Source organism: Lissotriton vulgaris, chromosome 1_1 (assembly GCF_964263255.1).
Source record: "Lissotriton vulgaris chromosome 1_1, aLisVul1.2, whole genome shotgun sequence".
Classification (NCBI taxonomy): Eukaryota; Metazoa; Chordata; class Amphibia; order Caudata; family Salamandridae; genus Lissotriton; species Lissotriton vulgaris.
Genome location: NC_141685.1, coordinates 193,233,059 through 193,254,979, shown reverse-complemented (window position 1 = coordinate 193,254,979; position 21,921 = coordinate 193,233,059). Strand labels below are relative to the sequence as shown.

Genomic DNA, 21,921 nt, shown 5'->3' with positions numbered 1-21,921 from the left:
AAAGCAGTCCTTCCAGGTAAAGCAGCAGAGTGCGCTGAGGGTTTTATTGCATGAACTCTTTGACTGGCCTCTGAGGGTTCAAGGCAGGCTCCATGCAGCAAAGCAGTCCTTCCATGTACAGCAGCAGAGGGCATTGATGGTTTTATTGCATCAACTCTTTACTGGCCTCTGAGGGTTTAAGGCAGGCTCTGTGCAGCAAAGCAGTCCTTCCAGGTACAGCAGCAGAGGGCGCTGATGGTTTTATTGCATTAACTCTTTGACTGGCCTCTGAGGGTTCAAGGCAGGCTCCATGCAGCAAAGCAGTCCTTCCAGGTAAAGCAGCAGAGTGCGCTGATGGTTTTATTGCATTAACTCTTTGACTGGCCTCTGAGGGTTCAAGGCAGGCTTCATGCAGCAGAGCAGTCCTTCCAGGTAAGGCAGCAGAGTGCATTGATGGTTTTATTGCATTAACTCTTTGACTGGCCTCCGAGGGTTCAAGGCAGGCTCCATGCAGCAAAGCAGTCCTTCCAGGTACAGCAGCAGAGTGCACTGGTGGTTTTATTGCATTAACTCTTTGACTGGCCTCTGAGGGTTCAAGGCAGGCTCCATGCAGCAGAGCAGTCCTTCCAGGTAAAGCAGCAGAGTGCATTGATGGTTTTATTGCATCAACTCTTTGACTGGCCTCTGAGGGTTCAAGGCAGGCTCCATGCAGCAAAGCAGTCCTTCCAGGTACAGCAGAAGAGTGCTCTGATGGTTTTATTGCATTAACTCTTTGACTGGCCTCGGAGGGTTCAAGGCAGGCTCCATGCAGCAAAGCCGTCCTTCCAGGTACAGCAGCAGAGTGTGCTGGTGGTTTTATTGCATTAACTCTTTGACTGGCCTCTGAGGGTTCAAGGCAGGCTCCATGCAGCAAAGCAGTCCTTCCAGGTACAGCAGCAGAGTGCGCTGATGGTTTTATTGCATTAACTCTTTGACTGGCCTCTGAGGGTTCAAGGCAGGCTCCATGCAGCAAAGCAGTCCTTCCAGGTACAGCAGCAGAGGGCGCTGATGGTTTTATTGCATTAACTCTTTGACTGGCCTTTGAGGGTTCAAGGCAGGCTCCATGCAGCAAAGCAGTCCTTCCTGGTACAGCAGCAGAGTGCGCTGATTGTTTTATTGCATTAACTCTTTGACTGGCCTCTGAAGGTTCAAGGCAGGCTCCATGCAGCAAAGCAGTCCTTCCAGGTACAGCAGCTGAGTGCGCTGATGGTTTTATTGCATTAACTCTTTGACTGGCCTCTAAGGGTTCAAGGCAGGCTCCATGCAGCAAAGCAGTCCTTCCAGGTACAGCAGAAGAGGGTGCTGATGGTTTTATTGCATTAACTCTTTGACTGGCCTCTGAGGGTTCAAGGCAGGCTCCATGCAGCACAGCAATCCTTCCAGGTAAAGCAGCAGAGTGCATTGAGGGTTTTATTGCATCAACTCTTTGACTGGCCTCTGAGGGTTCAAGGCAGGCTCCATGCAGCAAAGCAGTCCTTCCAGGTACAGCAGCAGAGGGTGCTGATGGTTTTATTGCATTAACTCTTTGACTGGCCTCTGAGGGTTCAAGGCAGGCTCCATGCAGCACAGCAATCCTTCCAGGTAAAGCAGCAGAATGCATTGAGGGTTTTATTGCATCAACTCTTTGACTGGCCTCTGAGGGTTCAAGGCAGGCTCCATGCAGCAAAGCAGTCCTTCCAGGTACAGCAGCAGAGTGCGCTGGTGGTTTTATTGCATTAACTCTTTGACTGGCCTCTGAGGGTTCAAGGCAGGCTCCATGCAGCAAAGCAGTCCTTCCAGGTACAGCAGCAGAGTGCGCTGATGGTTTTATTGCATTAACTCTTTGACTGGCCTCTGAGGGTTCAAGGCAGGCTTCATGCAGCAAAGCAGTCCTTCCATGTACAGCAGCAGAGTGCGCTGATGGTTTTATTGCATTAACTCTTTGACTGGCCTCTGAGGGTTCAAGGCAGGCTCCATGCAGCAAAGCAGTCCTTCCAGGTACAGCAGCAGAGTGCGCTGATGGTTTTATTGCATTAACTCTTTGACTGGCCTCTGAGGGTTCAAGGCAGGCTTCATGCAGCAAAGCAGTCCTTCCATGTACAGCAGCAGACTGTGCTGATGGTTTTATTGCATTAACTCTTTGACTGGCCTCTGAGGGTTCAAGGCAGTCTTCATGCAGCAGAGCAGTCCTTCCAGGTACAGCAGCAGAGTGCGCTGATAGTTTTATTGCATTAACTCTTTGACTGGCCTCTGAGGGTTCAAGGCAGGCTCCATGCAGCAAAGCAGTCCTTCCAGGTACAGCAGCAGAGGGCGCTGATGGTTTTATTGCATCAACTCTTTGACTGGCCTCTGAGGGTTCAAGGCAGGCTCCATGCAGCAAAGCAGTCCTTCCAGGTACAGCAGCAGAGGGCGCTGATGGTTTTATTGCATTAACTCTTTGACTGGCCTCTGAGGGTTCAAGGCAGGCTTCATGCAGCAAAGCAGTCCTTCCAGGTACAGCAGCAGAGTGCGCTGATGGTTTTATTGCATTAACTCTTTGACTGGTCTCTGAGGGTTCAAGGCAGGCTCCATGCAGCAGAGCAGTCCTTCCAGGTAAAGCAGGAGAGTGCATTGATGGTTTTATTGCATTAACTCTTTGACTGGCCTCTGAGGGTCCAAGGCAGGCTCCATGCAGCAACTCAGTCCTTCCAGGTACAGCAGCAGAGTGCGCTGATGGTTTTATTGCATTAACTCTTTGACTGGCCTCTGAGGGTTCAAGGCAGGCTTAATGCAGCAAAGCAGTCCTTCCAGGTACAGCAGCAGAGTGCACTGGTGGTTTTATTGCATTAACTCTTTGACTGGCCTCTGAGGGTTCAAGGCAGGCTCCATGCAGCAAAGCAGTCCTTCCAGGTACAGCAGCTGAGTGCGCTGATGGTTTTATTGCATTAACTCTTTGACTGGCCTCTGAGGGTTCAAGGCAGGCTCCATGCAGCAAAGCAGTCCTTCCAGGTACAGCAGCAGAGTGCGCTGATGGTTTTATTGCATTAACTCTTTGACTGGCCTCTGAGGGTTCAAGGCAGGCTTAATGCAGCAAAGCAGTCCTTCCAGGTACAGCAGCAGAGTGCACTGGTGGTTTTATTGCATTAACTCTTTGACTGGCCTCTGAGGGTTCAAGGCAGGCTCCATGCAGCAAAGCAGTCCTTCCAGGTACAGCAGCTGAGTGCGCTGATGGTTTTATTGCATTAACTCTTTGACTGGCCTCTGAGGGTTCAAGGCAGGCTCCATGCAGCAAAGCAGTCCTTCCAGGTACAGCAGCAGAGTGCGCTGATGGTTTTATTGCATTAACTCTTTGACTGGCCTCTGAGGGTTCAAGGCAGGATCCATGCAGCAAAGCAGTCGTTCCAGGTACAGCAGTAGAGTGCGCTGATGGCTTTATTGCATTAACTCTTTGACTGGCCTCTAAGGGTTCAAGGCAGGCTTCATGCAGCAAAGCAGTCGTTCCAGGTACAGCAGCAGAGTGCGCTGATGGTTTTATTGCATTAACTCGTTGTCTCTTGCTCCTCAGATCCCTCGCTCTGTGTGCACTGAGAGCTGTCCTGCTGGACACAGGAAGGTTCTTCGGAAGGGGGAGCCTATTTGCTGCTATGACTGCGCCCGCTGCCCGGAGGGAGAAATCACCAACTCAAGTGGTAGGTAATCATCCAACATATGCTTCAGAATGGGCACATCATGGGTAAATATACCTTCATAAGGCTTGATAGCAGCTATTTTGCTAAAAAATGAAGAAATTATGGTATGTTCTGAAAAGTGATTGCACCAGTCTGATCTCGGATGTTTTCTGAACTTTATATTCTTCTCAGTCATTGACCTCATGTTGGTCTTTGCCCCAGGAAAGTGTTTATTTTCAATATCTTAATATATTCATGTTCTCTTGTATGGTACCAGGCACATATTATATATAATGAGTTTATAACTGCTTTGACAAGTGTGAATTCTGTCATACAGTTGTTTCCGTTCCCATTTCTTATCCTCCACCTTTGTTTCCAACCAAGTCTGAAAGTCAACATAGAAACAAGAGTCAATTCTCTCTTCAAAGTCTAAATATCAAAGCTCTGACACGGGGGTAATCTGTGCTACAATCAAAGGAGGCCTTGCTAAGCCTTTTTTGTATGAGATGCTATTCTCTGTAGTGCACAATATGTATCTGTGCTGTGGTTTCATAGAGGAACAACGCTACAGGATGACTGCCATTCTTAGGTCATGGGATTCTAAGGTGACGTAGAAATAATATGTTAACATATGACAGGGAGTATTTTGGGCCAGATGTATGAAAAAAGGATTTTCCCATTCCCTATTTGTGAATAATAATGATTCACAAATGGGGAATTGCACAATTGTATGTACTACCTGTACCAAAATTCAGAAATCACAATTTTGTGTTTTCTGATTCTGCCACATGCATTAACATTTGGATTTGCGATTCCTAAATAGCGATTTTTAAGGAATCACTATTGCGCAATGGCAAATACTTATACTTTTACGAATTGCTAAATAAATTGTGATTCCTTAAAATTACCTATTAGCGATTTGAAAATTGCAAATCGCTATAAGTAATGTTACTCCATAAATTCCTATGGGCCTTGAGGCCCATAGGAATGAATGGAATTGCAGTCGCAAATTGCGATTACCAAATTGGTACTCGCAAATTGCGAATGCAAATCCAAGGGTGCCAGGTGGCCTAAGGCCCCCATGATGCACCCCCCAAAAAGATAAGTGTGCACATGTGGTGCACCCACATACCCTAAGGGCATGTAGGTGCACCACATGTCACTTTGAACAATGCACTTTTGTGCATTTTTCAAAGAATGCGCAAATTACCATCATATTGAAGTTGATGGTAATTAGCGTTTCCTAAATTCACAGTTTGCCTTTAGAAAACTGCGATTCTCTGAATACATTTGCAATTTAGGTAATCACAAAAAACTGAGATTATCTAATTTGCAAATGGAAATGGATTCATGCATCAGAGAAGGGCTTTTTCCTGTTGCAAATGGGCCGATTCTGCGAATTGGCCCGTTTGCGACCAAAAAAAAGCTTGATGCATGTGGCCCATTGTTTGGTATTTCCAAATAGCGAATCAAAAATTGCGAACCGGTAATAGTCACAAATTGTGATTCCCTATTTTGAAATTTGAAACAAAGGAAGTATCTCATGGTTATGCTATCATTACCAGGATAAGAACCACATCTGCAGCATAATAGGAGGTCTGTGCTGAGTTGCTGCGGTTTATCCAGGGAGTTCACACATTTTCAAATAGGATCTCAAGAGCGAGAACGATGGGTGGAAGAGAAAACACAAGTTTAGAGATATTGAGCTGGAGATATTAGTAGAAGAATGTATGGTGACCAATGACACACTTGTTTGTAAATCTTCTTTACAAGTTGCTGAAGCCACTAAAAGATGCATCTGTTAAAGGATGTAGGACAGTAGAAATGCCACAGGGGTTGCAAGTTGCAGCACAAGTGAAATCAGGAAACCACAGAGAGATTCACCCAGGACAGCAGAGTGGGGGACACTGAATTGAAATTGTCACCACGCCTCCTAAGGAGCAGCAGCAGCAGCTGTGTGGCGTGTGGCGCACTGGCGCACAAGTAATCCCAGCAGGAGAAACCCGTATCCTGTAATCCCGTTCTGGGAGCTCGGAGCCCACGGGCGGGAGAAAGCCTGAAGCAGCAAAGGAGGCGTCCGAATATCCCATCACCCGTTTCCGGAGCACAGAGCCCCGAGCTCGGAGCCCGGCGGGCGGAAGAAAGCCCCTAAGAAGCCCGTCTGGTGGAGGCAAGGTGGCGAGGAGCCCTGTGGAACCCGGAGAGACTGGGAGAGACCGGTAGAGACCGGGAGTGTCCGGAGATCGGAACCTGAGCCCGAGTCTGGGGCTGGGGCTGGGTTGCGGAGTGTTCCGCTCTGTTTACGGCGGCCAAGTGGTTAAGCGGCCAAGAATGTCATCGAGAGGCAGCGGCGGCGTTAGCAGGTGAGCGAGTGAGTGAAGTGGTGTCAGGAGGAGCTGCTTGCGCTTCACCCCCCATGTGCTGCCGTGTGTCTGTGCTGAACCCGATTCCCCTCGGCCCCCAGGTACACCTCTGGGGTTCTCCTGCGGTGGGCCCCCTGGCAGTTTCTGGCCCCGGGTCTCGTGGATGTTTGTCGTACTCTGCCATACTCAGGGGATTCAGGAGGCGGGAGTACAACTAACACAAACTAGAACACCGCAAATTGTTACTGTTATTGTTATTGCTGCAACACTGCAGTTATTCGAACTGGGCATACGAGCTGCATGCACCAGGAACCAGGAACCAGGCACCAGGCGCCAGGAGCCACCAATTATAAATCAGGAAAAGCAGTAGGAGCCTCTCGGAGGCACTAACTTGGTGAATTCTTCTTTGGGGCATATCAGGAGCACCGGCGGGACTGCGAGGACCGGCAGCCCGCGCGGCAGCGCCCCGTCCTCTTCCCGCCCCCACCAGCAGCTTAAAACAACGCCTCGCGGCCCCCCGCTTCCCGGGAGCCGCTCGGAGGCACAAACTTGGTAAATTCTTCTTTGGGGCATATCTGGAGCACTGGTGGAACTGTGAGGACCGGCAGCCCACGCGGCAGCACTCCGTCCTTTTCCCGCCCCCACTGGCAGCTTAAAACAGCGCCACGCGCCAAGGGCGGACCCGTTTGAGCCCGTTCGAGCACAGGCGCGACCAGACCGGGCCACCCCCCTTGGCTTTCTGCTCCCATTTTCACCCAGCATCCCAACTTTGTCTTAAGGATTATGGCCGCCAGAGAAACAAGGAGTAAAACTACGCTGTCTGGAGGTCACCCAACAGATACTTTGGACAACTATTTTGTTAAAGCTGGCTCTCTCCTGATCGACGAAATAACTATATTGGAGAGGCGCATATCCCAGGAAATTGAATGGGTGAAAAGGTCTTCCATGGGCAGTATAGCGCACGCCAGATCTCCGGAGAATGGTTTTGACTCTACGGAGCTGGAAACACTGGATAATGGGGCGACGGGCTTGCCTAATGTACCTATTTTGACTTCACACCCTAGGGTCAATGAATCCCCAGGTATAGAAGAAATACAGTCATCGACCTTATCTCCCCTTCAAACACAACCGCTCCTCTTCTCTAGTACCAACTACCTTAAATAATAAAACCCCTAGCGCTAAAGATAGCTGCCAAACATGTGGAGACAGGGTAGGAGCAGTACCTAAAAGGAAAAGAGGGGCTGAAAACCCTGGGGGACGCAAGGCAAACATTGCCAAGCATAACATTTCAGTGGAGGCTAACATCTCGGAAAACATTGAAATCACACCCACGCCCCCTGAAGAATTTATAATAACATCTTTAGCAACTTTATCTGCACGAGTTATTGAGCAAGCAAACTCCTGTCCCATTTCAACGGAAGGAGGGGCCATTACTATCGCCAATATCGGCGCCCTCCTGAGGTCACTGCTTAGCCCCCTAGAAGCCCGTTTAACTAAGATTGAAGCTAGACTTACAACTATAGAAAAAACATTGGCACGAATAGCTGATGGGCTCAAAGTAAATAACAAGAACAACAGGGATGGGGTTCTACCTAAGAACAAGAGGGGTGCAACAGTAGTCACCAGCAATGATGCCAGAATAGTTTCAAATACTCCACCACTGCAGCCGTCTACTACCCAACCTGTAATTCCACAAACAAACCAAAGTGTAACTACAGTTAATCACCCTGATTCAAAATTAAACCAAACCAGGGGGTGGGCGACAAAACAAACAAGACTCGCTCCATGGACCATCCCCCTGAGTCTAGTCCATATGTAGTCATCTAACGGGTATACCAGAGCTAAATCCTGAGACCAAAGAATCTGCCGCCTCATTAAAAAATAAGGTGATGAATTGGCTTACCCTAAATAGACCCCTCCCCCTAGGGATAGCGAGTGAGGTACTTATGGTAAGAAGAGTTTCCTGGTTAGGTAACACAAGGAAATCCATTAATGGCGACTGCGCCGTGATTAACTTCAGGGATCCTAGGACTGTCTCCCACATATGTGGTTGGCCATACCGTGATCAAGGGACATCTATTCAGTCCCTACCCTTATCTTTTTTTTACCCACCCTGGTGCAATGTTCGGGAGGAGCAGGGGTGGGATTCAGTTCCCATGAGAGGGAGAGGCTGGGGTAATAGGGAGAGAGGGGAATTCCACAGACCCATGGTCCATCAGCCTGCCTATCTAACAACACACAACAGGTTTAGCTGTCTGGACATGATTGATTGACATTACTCATTGAGGAGGGGGGTGGCTTATCATCGACCCAGGGGTGAGAAGGTGGAAAATATAATTCTTCCCGGTCGAGACTCTGCTGGCATTCCAGGGATTAAGTCATGCGCCGAACAATATTGTGATAAGGAATGCCAGCAGTCCATAGCCGGGTCGCCACCTAGAATTACGCAATCTACAGCCAAATATGGGGACTGTAAGCAAAATGTAATATTGTTGGATAACTTAACAGACCCGGGGGCAGCCCCAAGCACCATCTTCAATTCCAAACCAGCTACTTTAAAGATGATTGCCCAGACTGGAACACATTCATAGACTCAAAAGATGTCTGTATGTTCCAAGAAACTTGAACTTGGACGAGAGAGGAATACACTCGTCCAGGCTTTGCTGTATTTTCTACTCCCGCTCAATGGTGGGGCAAGGGGCGTCCTTCTGGTGGCCTTGCTATCTGGGTGGCAACCCACTTGGGCTGCAAAGCTACATCCTGTTCCACAGCATCCAAGGGCGTTCAATGCGTCCTTATGGAATGACCCAACTCCATCAAATTGGCCCTCGGCTCAGTTAGTAGCCTGAGGCAACGACGGACAGAGCGGGCCTCATAAACCTGAGCGAGTGCCAGGCGGGGTGAGGCTTGTTCCACACTACTTTGTGGAAGAGAACCTTTTTAACCATGATCTTAGACTACCATATAGTACTCCACTAACGGTAGGTCTTTATCTACATGGTTCACTTATATGATTTTTCACTGTTGCAGTAGTGTATTATTTAAAGGTCCTGAAGAAAGCCTTTTTGAGGCTGAAACATGTCGACCATATAATTTACATCTAATGATAGTAGTATTTGCTGACATACTATCTTCACTCTGCTTTTAATCTTGCCGTTATGATGATCCTCCTAATAAAGTCTTACTCTTGGCGTCATAACAGGCAATTTTAATCACTTTTTGATCTTGAATCTCTCACTACTTTTCTGTGCACTGCAACTTTCCCTCTTCACCACCAGCACCACCATTTGATCCTATTGACTTTCTCTCACTGGTGGATCCTATACTAGTACTCCTCACAATACGACTCAGTGAAGGATCTAGTGGATACCAGTTTAAAAAAAAAAACAGATGATGAGATTCCGCCAATGGGTGGGCTGATGGGTCTTCACTGGCTTCCTGTCCGGAAGCGGATAATTTTTAAGACTCTTACTCTGGCATACAAAGCCTTGCATTCCTCCGGAGCAAAATACCTTCAGAAAAGGCTAACATTTTACCACCCTGCTAGGCCGCTCAGGTCAGGAGCCTTGTTTCTTGCTACGGTTCCTCGTGTCAAGAGAGCCCGCATCGGAGGCCGCTCTTTTAAACTACTAGCGCCTCAGTTGTGGAATAAACTGCCTGTGTCCCTGCGCAGCTCCCCTAACCTGTTAACATTTAGGAAGGGGCTCAAAACTTGGCTTTTTACCTCTTAGTTCCTGGCCCTATTAGGTTTCTTTCTCTCTGTTTTTATTTACTCTCCTTGTTGTGTTATGAGATTGTGTGCAATTCAAAGCGTCGGGACACTCTTCTGAGTAGCCGTACGCTATATAAAACCCCGGGATAACATAACATAACATAACATAACATTCTGTGCTTTTCTTCTGAACACATTCTTTAGCTCTCCATACATTACCTGGGAGTGTATAGATCTCTTGAGCTTTATCCAGACCCTTAGCATCCCCTGTGTGTTTTTACTAGTTAGATTAGGGGATAGTATGCAAGCAGGTCTTTAAACCTTTCCCCTTAGACCCTTCTTCACGTTAGTTCTTCTTGTCTTCTTACTTCAGGACTATTCCATGGTAAATGCTCATAATTCTTGTTTGCCTATGACAACAAAAATCAGCATTTGGGATCCAGTCATCAGGACAGTTGGGCACTATCACCATGCAGAGGACTTTTGTATCCCAACAGACACACCTCCCAGATTAGAACATCCAGAAACAACTCCTAACCTGGAGTGGTTAGGAGGTCTGGTCAGTAAAACTGGCAGGAAAGTCCCTCAGCATTCTCATGGCTCAATAAGGCTCTGTGCTCATGGCCGGACTGGCCGTAACGGGCACCAGGCTTTTCCTAGGTGGGCCACGAGGCAAGGGGCCTGGTTTTGGGCCCCTGTGGGGCCGTTTTTATTACCGTAAGCCGGCAATATCAGCCCCCTGTAACAACTTCGGCCGAAACTGACCCTTGTAAACAGCTCAGCCACCCACCCAGGGGGGCCAGGCGAGCAGTTTGCCAGGGCCAGTTATGGTTCCCAGTCAGGCCCTCTCTGTACTCCACCACAAGGTGTAACCATTGCAAAGAAATAGACTATCTCAGCAACTTGTTAATCTCTCTCTTCATAATCATTGAGCATTTCAGTGGCTATGATTGGGATGCACTACAAACGTAGTGCCAAATAAATAAGGGGAAACTTGCGCAATACCTACGCTATGGAAAATCACTCCTTCTCAATAGCCCCCCGTTCTGTTCTGTGGGCATTAAACTCCTATTAATATATGCTACCGGACGCTCTCTACCTTTCTCATCCAATTGAGCTAACACTGTTGCAACTGCTTTGAGACATCCATTTCTACAATGAAAGGCAGACTGTAGTCAGGTGCTTTCAGTACAGGTGTAGTGCATAGTACCTTCTTCAGTTCCTTGAATGTTTTCTGCAGTCTATATCCGTTTTGTGGACTGCTTCTTCGAGGTCAAAGCAGTCAATGGGGCAACTATACTTCCATAATGTGTCACAAGGTTTCTGTTATACCCGGTGAGTCCTAAAAAGGCACTCACCAGTCTCGGTAGTAGGCACTTCCCTCTCTATCACAGGCTGAATCTTGGCATCCAAGGGGGAAATCTTCTTGTTTATCAACTCATGTTGATGGTGGAGTACTGCGGATTGCCCCACCTGACACTTGGTTGTCTTGATGGTCAGTTTTGCCTCCTGTATCCTAGCCAACACTACTCCTAGGTGCCACAGGTGGTCTTGTCATGAATTGCTGAAGACAGCAATATCATCCAGGTAGGCCACACAGCACTCTTCCAGCACTCCGAGAATGTGGTTCACCAGGTGCTGAAAAGTGGCAGGACCATTCTTCAACCCAAAGGGCATTTCCTTGAACTTATACATCCTCTCTGGTGTGGAAAATCCAATCTTCTCCTTGACATTTGGTACCAGCGCAATATGCTCATGTCTACTTGTCAGATAGAAGGTGCTCAAGTGCTTTGCAGCACCTAACCGATCCACAACCTCATCCTCCCTGGGGATTGGATGGACATCGGTTTTGGTTATTTCATTGAGAGCTCTGAAGTTCACACAGAACCACAAGTTAATAGACCCTTACTTTGGTGCTAGAACCACAGGAGTAGACCGAGGACAATGAGATCTCTCAATGATCCCCAGGTCCAACATTTTGCCATCTTCCACCTTAATGCATCCCTTAACCCAGTCAGAATTTCTGTCCATCCTACCCTTCATTGTCAAACTGTCACCTGTCCTGCACACAGTCAAGTGTCAACCCTGGAGTCAGGTTGGCACCTAACACCTCTTTACATTCTCTCTGCTGCTTAGGTGTTCAGTCAGGGGAGATGTTAACTCAGGGACTAACTGAACTATTTCTACAATTCCACCCTTCATGTCATTATGCATTAAGTCAGTAAGAGTTTCACTGTTTTCCTCTACTTCCTGTGCCATAGTAATGACATTCACTATATAATCTCTCCAGTGGTAAACATAAAGCACCTTCTTTATGAGAAAGTAGCGCAGTGCTGCTAGCCATTTTGCTGCATCGTGCTGAGTTACTTTCAGAGCACAGGCATGCGTCATATTTACAATATTATGACAGATCCCTGTGCTTTCCCCTCTCCTGGTCCACAATTGGCTGCCATCCACTGATACAAGCGCCCTTGCACCATGGCCAGTTTGGAACCAGTGTGTGGAGAGTTCCTCTCCCACTTTGGCTTAGAACTACGCTGTGCTCGCCCTTTGTGAGACCTGTTAGCTAACTACACGGTGTTCAAACCCTGCAAGTCTGTCTGGATCCCTTACTGTCAAATGAGACAGGTTATACCAAAGCGGGGTAGAGTACTCCTCCTTAATTCCCTCTGTCACCATCAACGCCTAACTCCTTTTTAAAAATTGCTTGTCAGGCTACTCAGTGAGCGCAGGCATGATTTAGATGCTGGCGCCTAACTCCTTTTTAAAAATTGCCACTTACTATGTTTGAGCACTGGTTTTAATACTTGCATTTTTTACTGCATCTTTTGCACATTCTCGCTCCTTCTGCGGCCTTTCTCGCCCCGTTCCACCACAGCTGACAGTGCTGTTTGAGTGGAGGGCGAGGCGCCATCTTGGGCTGTGTTGTTCCTGAAGCCTGGCCGTAATTAGCGGTCTAGCGCTTTTGGGGAGGCAGGGCATAATAGAAGACAAGCAGCGCAGGGCTCACAGAGAACTTTCAGGTCGGTGGCAGCGCCTGAGGTTTGCTGGGGGGATTCTGTGTTAGTGTGAGCTGACCTTTCATCTACGAGCACGCTATTTACATCTAAAAGCTTGTCAGGCTACTCAGTAAGCGCAGGCATGATTTAGATGCTGGCGCCTAACTCCTTTTTAAAAATTGCTGCTTACTATGTTTGAGCACTGGTTTTAATACTTGCATTTTTTACTGCATCTTTTGCACATTCTCGCTCCTTCTGCGGCCTCCCTCGCCCCGTTCCACCGCAGCTGACAGTGCTGTTTGAGTGGAGGGCGAGGCGCCATCTTGGGCTGTGTTGTTCCTGAAGCCTGGCCGGAGTTAGCGGTCTAGCCCTTTTGGGGAGGCAGGGCATAAGAAGACAAGCAGTGCAGGGCTCACAGTGAAATTTCAGGTCAGTGGCAGCGCCTGAGGTTTGCTGGGGGGATTCTGTGTTATTGTGAGCTGACCTTTCATCTACGAGCACGCTATTTACATCTAAAAGCTTGTCAGGCTACTCAGTGAGCGCAGGCATGATTTAGATGCTGGCGCCTGACTCCTTTTTAAAAATTGGCACTTATATGTTTGAGGACTGGTTTTAATACTTGCTTTTTTTACTGCATCTTTTGCACATTCTCGCTCCTTCTGCGGCCTTCCTCGCCCCATTCCACCACAGCTGACAGTGCTGTTTGAGTGGAGGGCGAGGCGCCATCTTGGGCTGTGTTGTTCCTGAAGCCTGGCCGGAGTTAGCGGTCTAGCGCTTTTGGGGAGGCAGGGCATAAGAAGACAAGCAGCGCAGGGCTCACAGAGAACTTTCAGGTCGGTGGCAGCGCCTGAGGTTTGCTGGGGGGACTCTGTGTTAGTGTGAGCTGACCTTTCATCTACGAGCACGCTATTTACATCTAAAAGCTTGTCAGGCTACTCAGTAAGCGCAGGCATGATTTAGATGCTGGCGCCCAACTCCTTTTTAAGAATTGCCACTTACTATGTTTGAGCACTGGTTTTAATACTTGCATTTTTTACTGCATCTTTTGCACATTCTCGCTCCTTCTGCGGCCTCCCTCGCCCCGTTCCACCGCAGCTGACAGTGCTGTTTGAGTGGAGGGCGAGGCACCATCTTGGGCTGTGTTGTTCCTGAAGCCTGGCCGGAGTTAGCGGTCTAGCCCTTTTGGGGAGGCAGGGCATAAGAAGCAAATGTGTTTCCGGGAGCACAGCGGACGGGCGCAGCGGGCGCGACGATGGCGTGCCGAAGGAGCGCCTAAGGTAAGCCCGTCCGCGCCCGTCCGCGCCCCGGCAGCGCACAGGGCCATAGGCGCTGCACGTTTAGAGCTCCATCATTTAGATTCCCCTATCACATATAGCCTAGAGCTACTTCACTCCCTCAATAAAAACTTGTGTGGCAACTGTACGCCATGGGAGGTTCTACACTCCAATGATAGGGCTTGCCCTATATGTCAGTTTCAATTCAGTAGATCTTCCTCCACCCCCACCCCCCCGGTTAATGGTGATTTTGGTTCCAGAATTTGCGCTGCTCTCATTAATGCGCGTTCTTTAGTCAAGCATACGGAGGAGGTTCGCGAGTTGATAATTGATAACTCGCTTGACCTCTTATTCGTTACGGAGACATGGTTACACACCTTCTGTGCTCCGTTGATTGAGCTGACCATACCCAGGGGTTTCAAGATAATAAGGTTAGATCGTAGTTCGGGCAAAGGGGGAGGACTATCTGAAATCTATAGGGACAAATGGTCTCTGATGAAGGAATGCTCAGGTGCCATTGAGGACGGGGAAGCACTGGAATTTTCGATTGCTCTCTCTCTCCGCAGTTCACCTTAGGCGGGCTGTTGATCTACCGCCCTCCGGGTCCACTGGGCTCCTTTATTAAATCTCTGGAGGAGCTAGTCACCCAGAGAGCGTTGAGGTTCCCCAGGTTCCTGGTCTTGGGGGATTTTAATATACATATGGATGTTCCCACAGCCCCGGGGGTCAGGGATCTGGGTGGACTATGCTCCCTAGCTCATCTTAGGACACAGGGTCAGAATATTACTCACCTTGGAGGACACTGCCTTGATCTTGTCTACACCAATTTTAACATCATACTGATACCCCTCGCCCAGTTACGTGGTCGGACCATTTCTTGGTAGGCTTCTATTGGGAGATGGACAGGGCTCGCGCCTTAGCTAAAGAGCATCAGGTCCCCTTTCCCCCAAAAATTAGTATCCCAGCTTTAGCAGTAACCCTGACCCATACTCTTCCGGCCAAGTCTGATAATCTAGAAGAAGTGGTTGAGAACTTCTCGACATGGATCAGATCCTCGGTTAGCCTGTTACCACAGCCCAAAGGTACCAAGCGGCCTAGAGCCTCCCCTTCCTCTCCTTGGTATACGGAACATCTTAAAACCTTAAAAATAGGCTGTAAGGAGCGGGAAAGAATTTGGAGGCGAGAGTACTGCCCAGTAGCTAAGGTGGAACTCCGAGCAGTGCAAAAAGACTACTATGCCGCAATTAAGAAGGCTAAGGGAGATCACTATGCAGACAGGATTCACAAGGCCAAAAACAACAGTAGAGACATTTTCTCTATTGTTAAAAGTTTTACGTCTCCAGTGGCAGAAACTCTGTCGGCCCCTATATCTGAGGGCTGGTGTGAGAAACTGTCCACTTACTTTATAGAAAAAATAAAAAAAATTCAAGAGAGTCTTAAACCTATTGATTTTGGCTACCCCCTATCTGTTCAGGGGGCCCAAGACCAAGCTGATTCTCTCCAACTTTCTATCCCATCCAACTGCATAAAGTCGAAAGACGTGATGTGCTCTTTTAGAAAAGTCAAAGAGAAGGATGTTTTGGCTATCCTAAAAGCTCTAAAGTCTGGGTCGCCTGCTGACCCCTGCCCTGCTAGAGTTTTGAGCGGTGTGGCGGAGGCTATTGCTCCTACAGTAACCGATTTGGTTAATGAGTCTTTACAAACAGGTATTGTACCTCCCCAGTAGAAACAAGCAAAACTCCTCCCACTGATCAAAAAACCTTCAGCGGACCCTCTGATTATTTCCAACTATAGGCCCATCTCCTTGCTCCCGGCCCTTGCCAAGGCCTGTGAAAAGGCCGCTTTTCGACAGCTGGAGAGGTTTGTGGAATCTTCGGGGGCTCTACATCCTGCCCAGTCCGGGTTTCATACCTCATTTAGCACAGAGATCGCGCTCGTGGAAGTCACCGAGGCCATTAGGGAATGTCTGGACGGGGCGGCAGAGCGGCTCTAATTTTATTGGACCTCTCTGCCGCGTTTGATACAGTTCCCCACGTCCAGCTTCTCTCTAGGCTGGAGGACATTGGCATCACGGGCGCGCCCTCAGCTGGGTCAACTCTTTTCTCACAGACCGGTTCCAACAAGTATGGCTTCCCCCCTACCACTCATCGAACAGCAGGGTAGATACAGGAGTCCCACAAGGGTCAGCTCTGAGTCCCCTGCTTTTTAATGTTTATTTAACCCCACTTGTCTGCTTGGCTGAGAGCTTGGGTGCGAAAATAATGGCTTACGCCGACGACACCCAACTTGTCTTCACTTGGGACAAGAACAACCTCTGTATAGATGGTGTCTGGCAGTGCCTGTTCTCAGTGTTTGCCTGGCTTGCCCGGGCCTGTCTCAAGTGTAATGAGGACAAGTCAGACATACTTCTGTACGGCCACTTTCCGGCGGCCTTTAAGGAATCCATCTGGCCTAGGGGATTGCCTTGCCCCACTGGGGACTGTGGGGTTGCAAAGAACTTAGGGATCTGGGGCCCGATGAAGGTGGCAAATACCGGTCGGAAACGGCCGAATTCGGCCGTTTCCGATCGGTATTTGGCATCTTGAGATGTAGGGGGCCAGAGTTTACAGATTCTGTAAATTTACCGAATCAGTAAATTTACAGAATCTGTAAAATACTGAATCGGTATTTTTACCGATTCGGTAATTCCCAGATGTAGGTGGGACTCTTCTGAGTCCCAAAGGCCCTACAAATTCAGTATTTTACCACCCAATCCAATTGGGTGTTAAAATACCGAATTCAGGTGTGCAAGCACATGTGTGCATGCACACCTAGCCATGTGACAGACAGACATGCCCTAAGGGCATGTCTGTGTGCCACATGGCGCACATGCCTATTTTTGGGGTGCCAGATGGTGTCAAAGTGACACCCCCTGCACCCTTGCAAAATTCGGTTCGGTACATAGGAATCAATGGGCATTACCGATTCAGTATTTACAGATTCGGTAAATACCGAATCTTAACGATTCGGTATGTACAGAATCTGTAATACCTACATCTACCCCCTTCATATTTACCGACTCTTAAATACCGAATCGGTAAAATTCGGTATTTAAGAGTCGGTAAATATGAATTACCTACATCTGGCCCCTGGTTCGGTGCTGACTTATGCTTCTGGGAACAAATCACGCGATTGGTGGGAACTTTTTTGGGACCCTAACCACTCTCCAGAAGTTTTTTCCTCTTCTTTCCCTTAGAGGCAAAAGAAAGAGTGGCCAGAGCACTTATTCTATCTCGTCCGGATTACGCCAACGCCCTCTACCTAGGCGCGCCTGACTTTTTGCTTCACAAATTGCAGGTGGTCCAGAACGCGGCAGTAAGGCTCCTTTTTAACATTCCTAGGAGACTCAGCGTACGCAAGCAGCTCTCAGAGTTACATTGGCTTCCAGTTGCTCTTAGAGTACGCTTTAAGATCCTGACTCTGGCTTTTAAAGCCTTACATGGCCCGTGTCCATCCTACCTAAGGGTCAGATTTGCTTTCTACCATCCTTCTCGTCAACTGCAATCTGCCACCCTGAGACATTTGGTCATTCCCAGATTCAAGAGAGTTTGTTTAGGGGGACAATCCTTGATGGTCAGAGCTGCTCAGCTGTGGAACAACCTTCCCGACGTTCTCAGGCATACGACAAACCTCACATATTTCAAAAAACATCTGAAAACTCACTTATTTTGGCAAGCCTTGTAGACCATCTGCTTTTATTTTAACTGACACCTGAATCCTCTCTCGCGTCAGGACAGTCTCGACTAACAGTGCGCGTTACAAGCGACTATATAACATAACATAACTAATTAAGGACCTTAAGGACCTTGCCTCCATCCCACCTACACACTCATTCCAATCATGCAATACACCATGAATCCAAGTATCAGAACTTTAAAATGAGTGAGTTTGTGGAACTCACTCCAGTAGCACAAGTACAAAACGCACCTGTTCACTCCTATTGTTCACTCACAGTATACTGCCACCACCGTGCTTGTGCTATCTAACTCCTGGTGATGGCAGTAGCATCCCACCACTATGAGGGTAGTGCTTTGGGTGCCCCTTCCAGTCCAGCAAGACCACAATCTGTGAGACAGGCTGATGCCATGGTGCACATGCATGATCTGTGTTTGCCTAGGACAACAGAAATCAGCATTAGGGATCCAGACATCAGTACAGTTGGTCACTCAGGGCAGGGGTGAATGTCCATTACCAGGGTGAGTATTTTCTGTCTGATTATAATACTTGGAAATGATCTCTTCATGGGCATCTTTTTAAGCTTAAAAGAGGTGAATGAAGGCAGGATGGGAGAGGACAGAGCTGGAGGAGGGAATATTCAGCATCCTGACCTAGGCAAATGTTAGACAAAGGGCCTCCGAGGAAAGTTACCAAGGGTTGATTCCTAACAAGCTTTGTGTCCCTTGTTTAGGTAACCACCCAGTTATGCACACGGACCAAATTCTTGCACAGAGGCGCAATTCCCCCTCTATGCACATAGGAAGAAACAGAAATAAAGGCCCCATCCAATTGAACGTAGAGTGATATGGTGGCCAAATTTATTTATTTATTCATTTATAAGGTTTTATATGGATGCAGGTGTATTTGCATGCCAGCTGGAAAGCTCACTCCCTTTGAAAAGTAGCTTATCACAAAGAAAGGTGGCGGCTGCCTGACCCCCCAACACCCTCTGTGATTTACCCTTTGTGCACACTCGATTTTGAGCATTGGTGGCATTACTTTAATGTGAACTGCGTTCAGAATGTTTTAAAATGATTAACGATTTTAACCTCATTTAAACTTGCTATTTTGCACACGTACATTTCTACCTCTCGGCTCCCGCCTCGGTCCCCACAGCTGTGTGCTGTTTGAGTGGAGGGCGTGGAGACCTGCACCAGAACGCGCAGGGCGGTTCCGGCACCACATGGGGCGGAGCTGATTGCAAGCTCCGCTCGTCATTTAAGCTTGGTAGATTCACTGCTCACTGAGGATTGCGGTGAGTAGGCGGCTGCCTGACCCCCCAACACCCTCTGTAGTTTACCCTTTGTGCACACTCGATTTTGAGCATTGGTGGCATTACTTTAATGTGAACTGCGTTCAGAATGTTTTAAAATGATTTACGATTTTAACCTCATTTAAACTTGCTATTTTGCACACGTACATTTCTACCTCTCGGCTCCCGCCTCGGTCCCCGCAGCTGTGTGCTGTTTGAGTGGAGGGTGTGGAGACCTGCACCAGAACGCGCAGGGCGGTTCCGGCACCACATGGGGCGGAGCTGATTGCAAACTCCGCTTCCTATATATCTAATGTGTCAGAGAACGCGCAGCGGGCGCGCCGGTGGCGCACCGAAGGCACGCCGAGGGCAAGCCCGTCTGCGCCCGTCCGCGCCCGGCCCGCGCCCTGCGCCGGTCATTATGCCCAAATTGACCCAATAATACGCCATAGCTGGTCCAGAGAAAGTCACCTAGACCTTAGACCTCTATCAGTTGATAACCACTCGAGGTACAACCCAACGCTAGCCCAGCAAAGCTATATTTGCCCTAATTGCCACTTTTCCCTGCAACCTTTGATACCCAATACATGCAGGGTTACTAGAGAGAGCTGCCGTAGCACCCTTCCGCATTAATTAAAGGCTTGTTTGATCAACTGCCGTTCCCTGCCTAAACACGCTAGTGACATCTGGCTCTCCCTTACAACGAATGCTTGAGACCTGATGTTCCTCACGGAAACTTGGACGAAAGAGTCCTCGCACCCCGACATCGCCCTAGCTGTCCTTCCAAACTATCAATTTGCTGGGCTTAATAGATCTGGTTCAAAGACAGGAGGAGGAATAGCTACTATTCTTAGATCCAATTGGACAATCTCTTCTAGGAAACTAGACAATTTGGGCCCCATTGAAGCTATGTATTTTTGCATTGCTGAGGCAGCTCTCCTTATCTGTGCAGGGGTACTTATCTACAACCCACCTAACACCCCCCCATCTGTATCACCGAATCACTGTAGAGGTTAGCTGACCTCTCACTAAAACATTCTCACTTTACTGTCCTGGGGGATTTTAACCTACATGTAGATGACAGTAACTTTGCAAAGGCATGCTCCTTGGTAGAGACCATGGAGGGTATTAACCTTCTGCAGAAAGTTGTTGGCCCCACACACTCTGCTGGGCACACGCTAGACCTTATTTTCACCAACTTACCTGGCCTTTCCACCTTGACCCCTTTCCCTGTGACTGGGTCGGACCACTTCACTATCCGTTTTAACCTAAAACTCGCCACTACGGTGACCCCAGTCTGTAGGTCGGAGAGGACGGGTAGCAAGTGGTTTAAAGTAACGCTTGAGGAGCTTGAGCCTGCTTTAGCCAAGCTCAATTGGCAACCCTCCGCGAATATAAATGAGGATGTTGCTAATCTAAATCAATACATCACTACGGCCATTGAAAACATTGCCCCCCTCACTACCCTTTCTTCAGCCAGAACCAAGCCCTCTGCTCCCTAGTTCTCCCAGCTGCTGCGGGAAGAAAAAAGTAAATGTAAAAAGCTTGAACGCCTCTGGCGTCGTACCTATGACCCAGCCGCCAAAATAACGTACAGAGGGGCACTAAAAAATTTCCACAAACTCAAACAAACTGCCATGAGGGAATACTTTGCCAGTAAAATTAAATCTGCAGATAATAGTGCCAAGTCACTCTTCCAAGTAGTAAAAGACTTCACCAACCCTTCTGCCCTTCTGCACAAGACAGAGCCCTGTCAAGAACTCTGCGACAAATTATCCAATTTCTTCCATGAGAAAATTTCTCTCATCTATGCCTCTTTTAATACAGTGCATAACCCTGATACAGATGACACACCTCCCACCGATCTCAGCCCCAAGGATAAGAGGCTTAGGATGTTCAAATCCATCACCTTAGATACTGCACTGAATAAACTCCATCTATGTAAATCAGGCTCACCCTTAGATCCGATGTCTGCTCAAGTTTTCTCCACAGTTGCTCCGGCGATTGTGCAACCTCTGCTATCGATATGGAACTCCTCTCTTATATCAGGACAGTTTCCGGAGACTTGGAAGCAGGCAATTCTTATCCCCCTTTTAAAGAAACCCGACGCGGACCCTGCTGTTCTCAGTAACTACCGCCCGATATCCCTGTTACCAAAACCTGCCAAAATCTTGGAAAAAATTGTACAGGAACAACTATCGGACTATATTGAAAGCCATGACCTGTTACATGACTCGCAATCCGGCTTTAGGACTGGCTATAGCACGGAGACTGCACTTCTAGAGGTGGCGGAGACCGTGCGGGAGACTGTGGACAGGGGAGAGGTAGCCATGCTTGTGCTCCGCGACTTGTCTGCAGCCTTCAATACGGTCTCCCATGCCATCCTCCTGAATAGACTCCGTGAGATAGGGATCTGCGGCACCCCTCTGGCCTGGATTACTTCCTTTCTCACAGACGGCACACAACAAGTCTGGTGCCGCCCTTTCTGGTCCAAAGACAGGAAGCCTCTTGGCTGCGGGGTGCCCCAAGGATCTGCTCTGAGCCCCCTCTTATTTAACATTTATGTTGCACCCCTAGCAAAGGTAATTGAGTCTCTGGGGGTAAGAGTGATATCGTATGCTGACGATACTCAGCTTATTTTTTCTCTTAAAGATCACTCACCCTCTGGTTTTGACAATTTCAGAATCTGTCTTTCCAATATCGGGGCTTGGATGACTTCAAACACGTTAAAACTTAACACGGACAAGACTGAGGTGTTTTTTTTTAATCTAACGATTCCCTTATCCCCCTCCACCTGGTGGCCTGTGGAACTCAACCCACCACCTTCCCCGGTGAGGGTGGCCCGCAATCTTGGAGTTCAATTTGATAATGATTTATCTTTTAAAACACAGATTCAGAAAGTCACCTCAGCATGCTTTGGG

The 21,921-nt window shown here is 48.3% G+C and overlaps 1 protein-coding gene across 3 annotated transcripts in view; it reads left to right on the top strand.

Annotated features, from left to right (window-relative positions):
* LOC147738151 (vomeronasal type-2 receptor 26-like) overlaps positions 1 to 21,921 on the top strand; it is a 249,576-nt gene that overhangs the window by 170,684 nt on the left and 56,971 nt on the right. For all 3 annotated transcript variants that reach the window (XM_086952162.1, XM_086952164.1, XM_086952163.1), the window contains one exon: positions 3,542 to 3,665. In XM_086952162.1, coding sequence (XP_086808288.1) covers positions 3,542 to 3,665 — 124 coding nt within the window. The remainder of the gene's footprint in view (positions 1 to 3,541; positions 3,666 to 21,921) is intronic.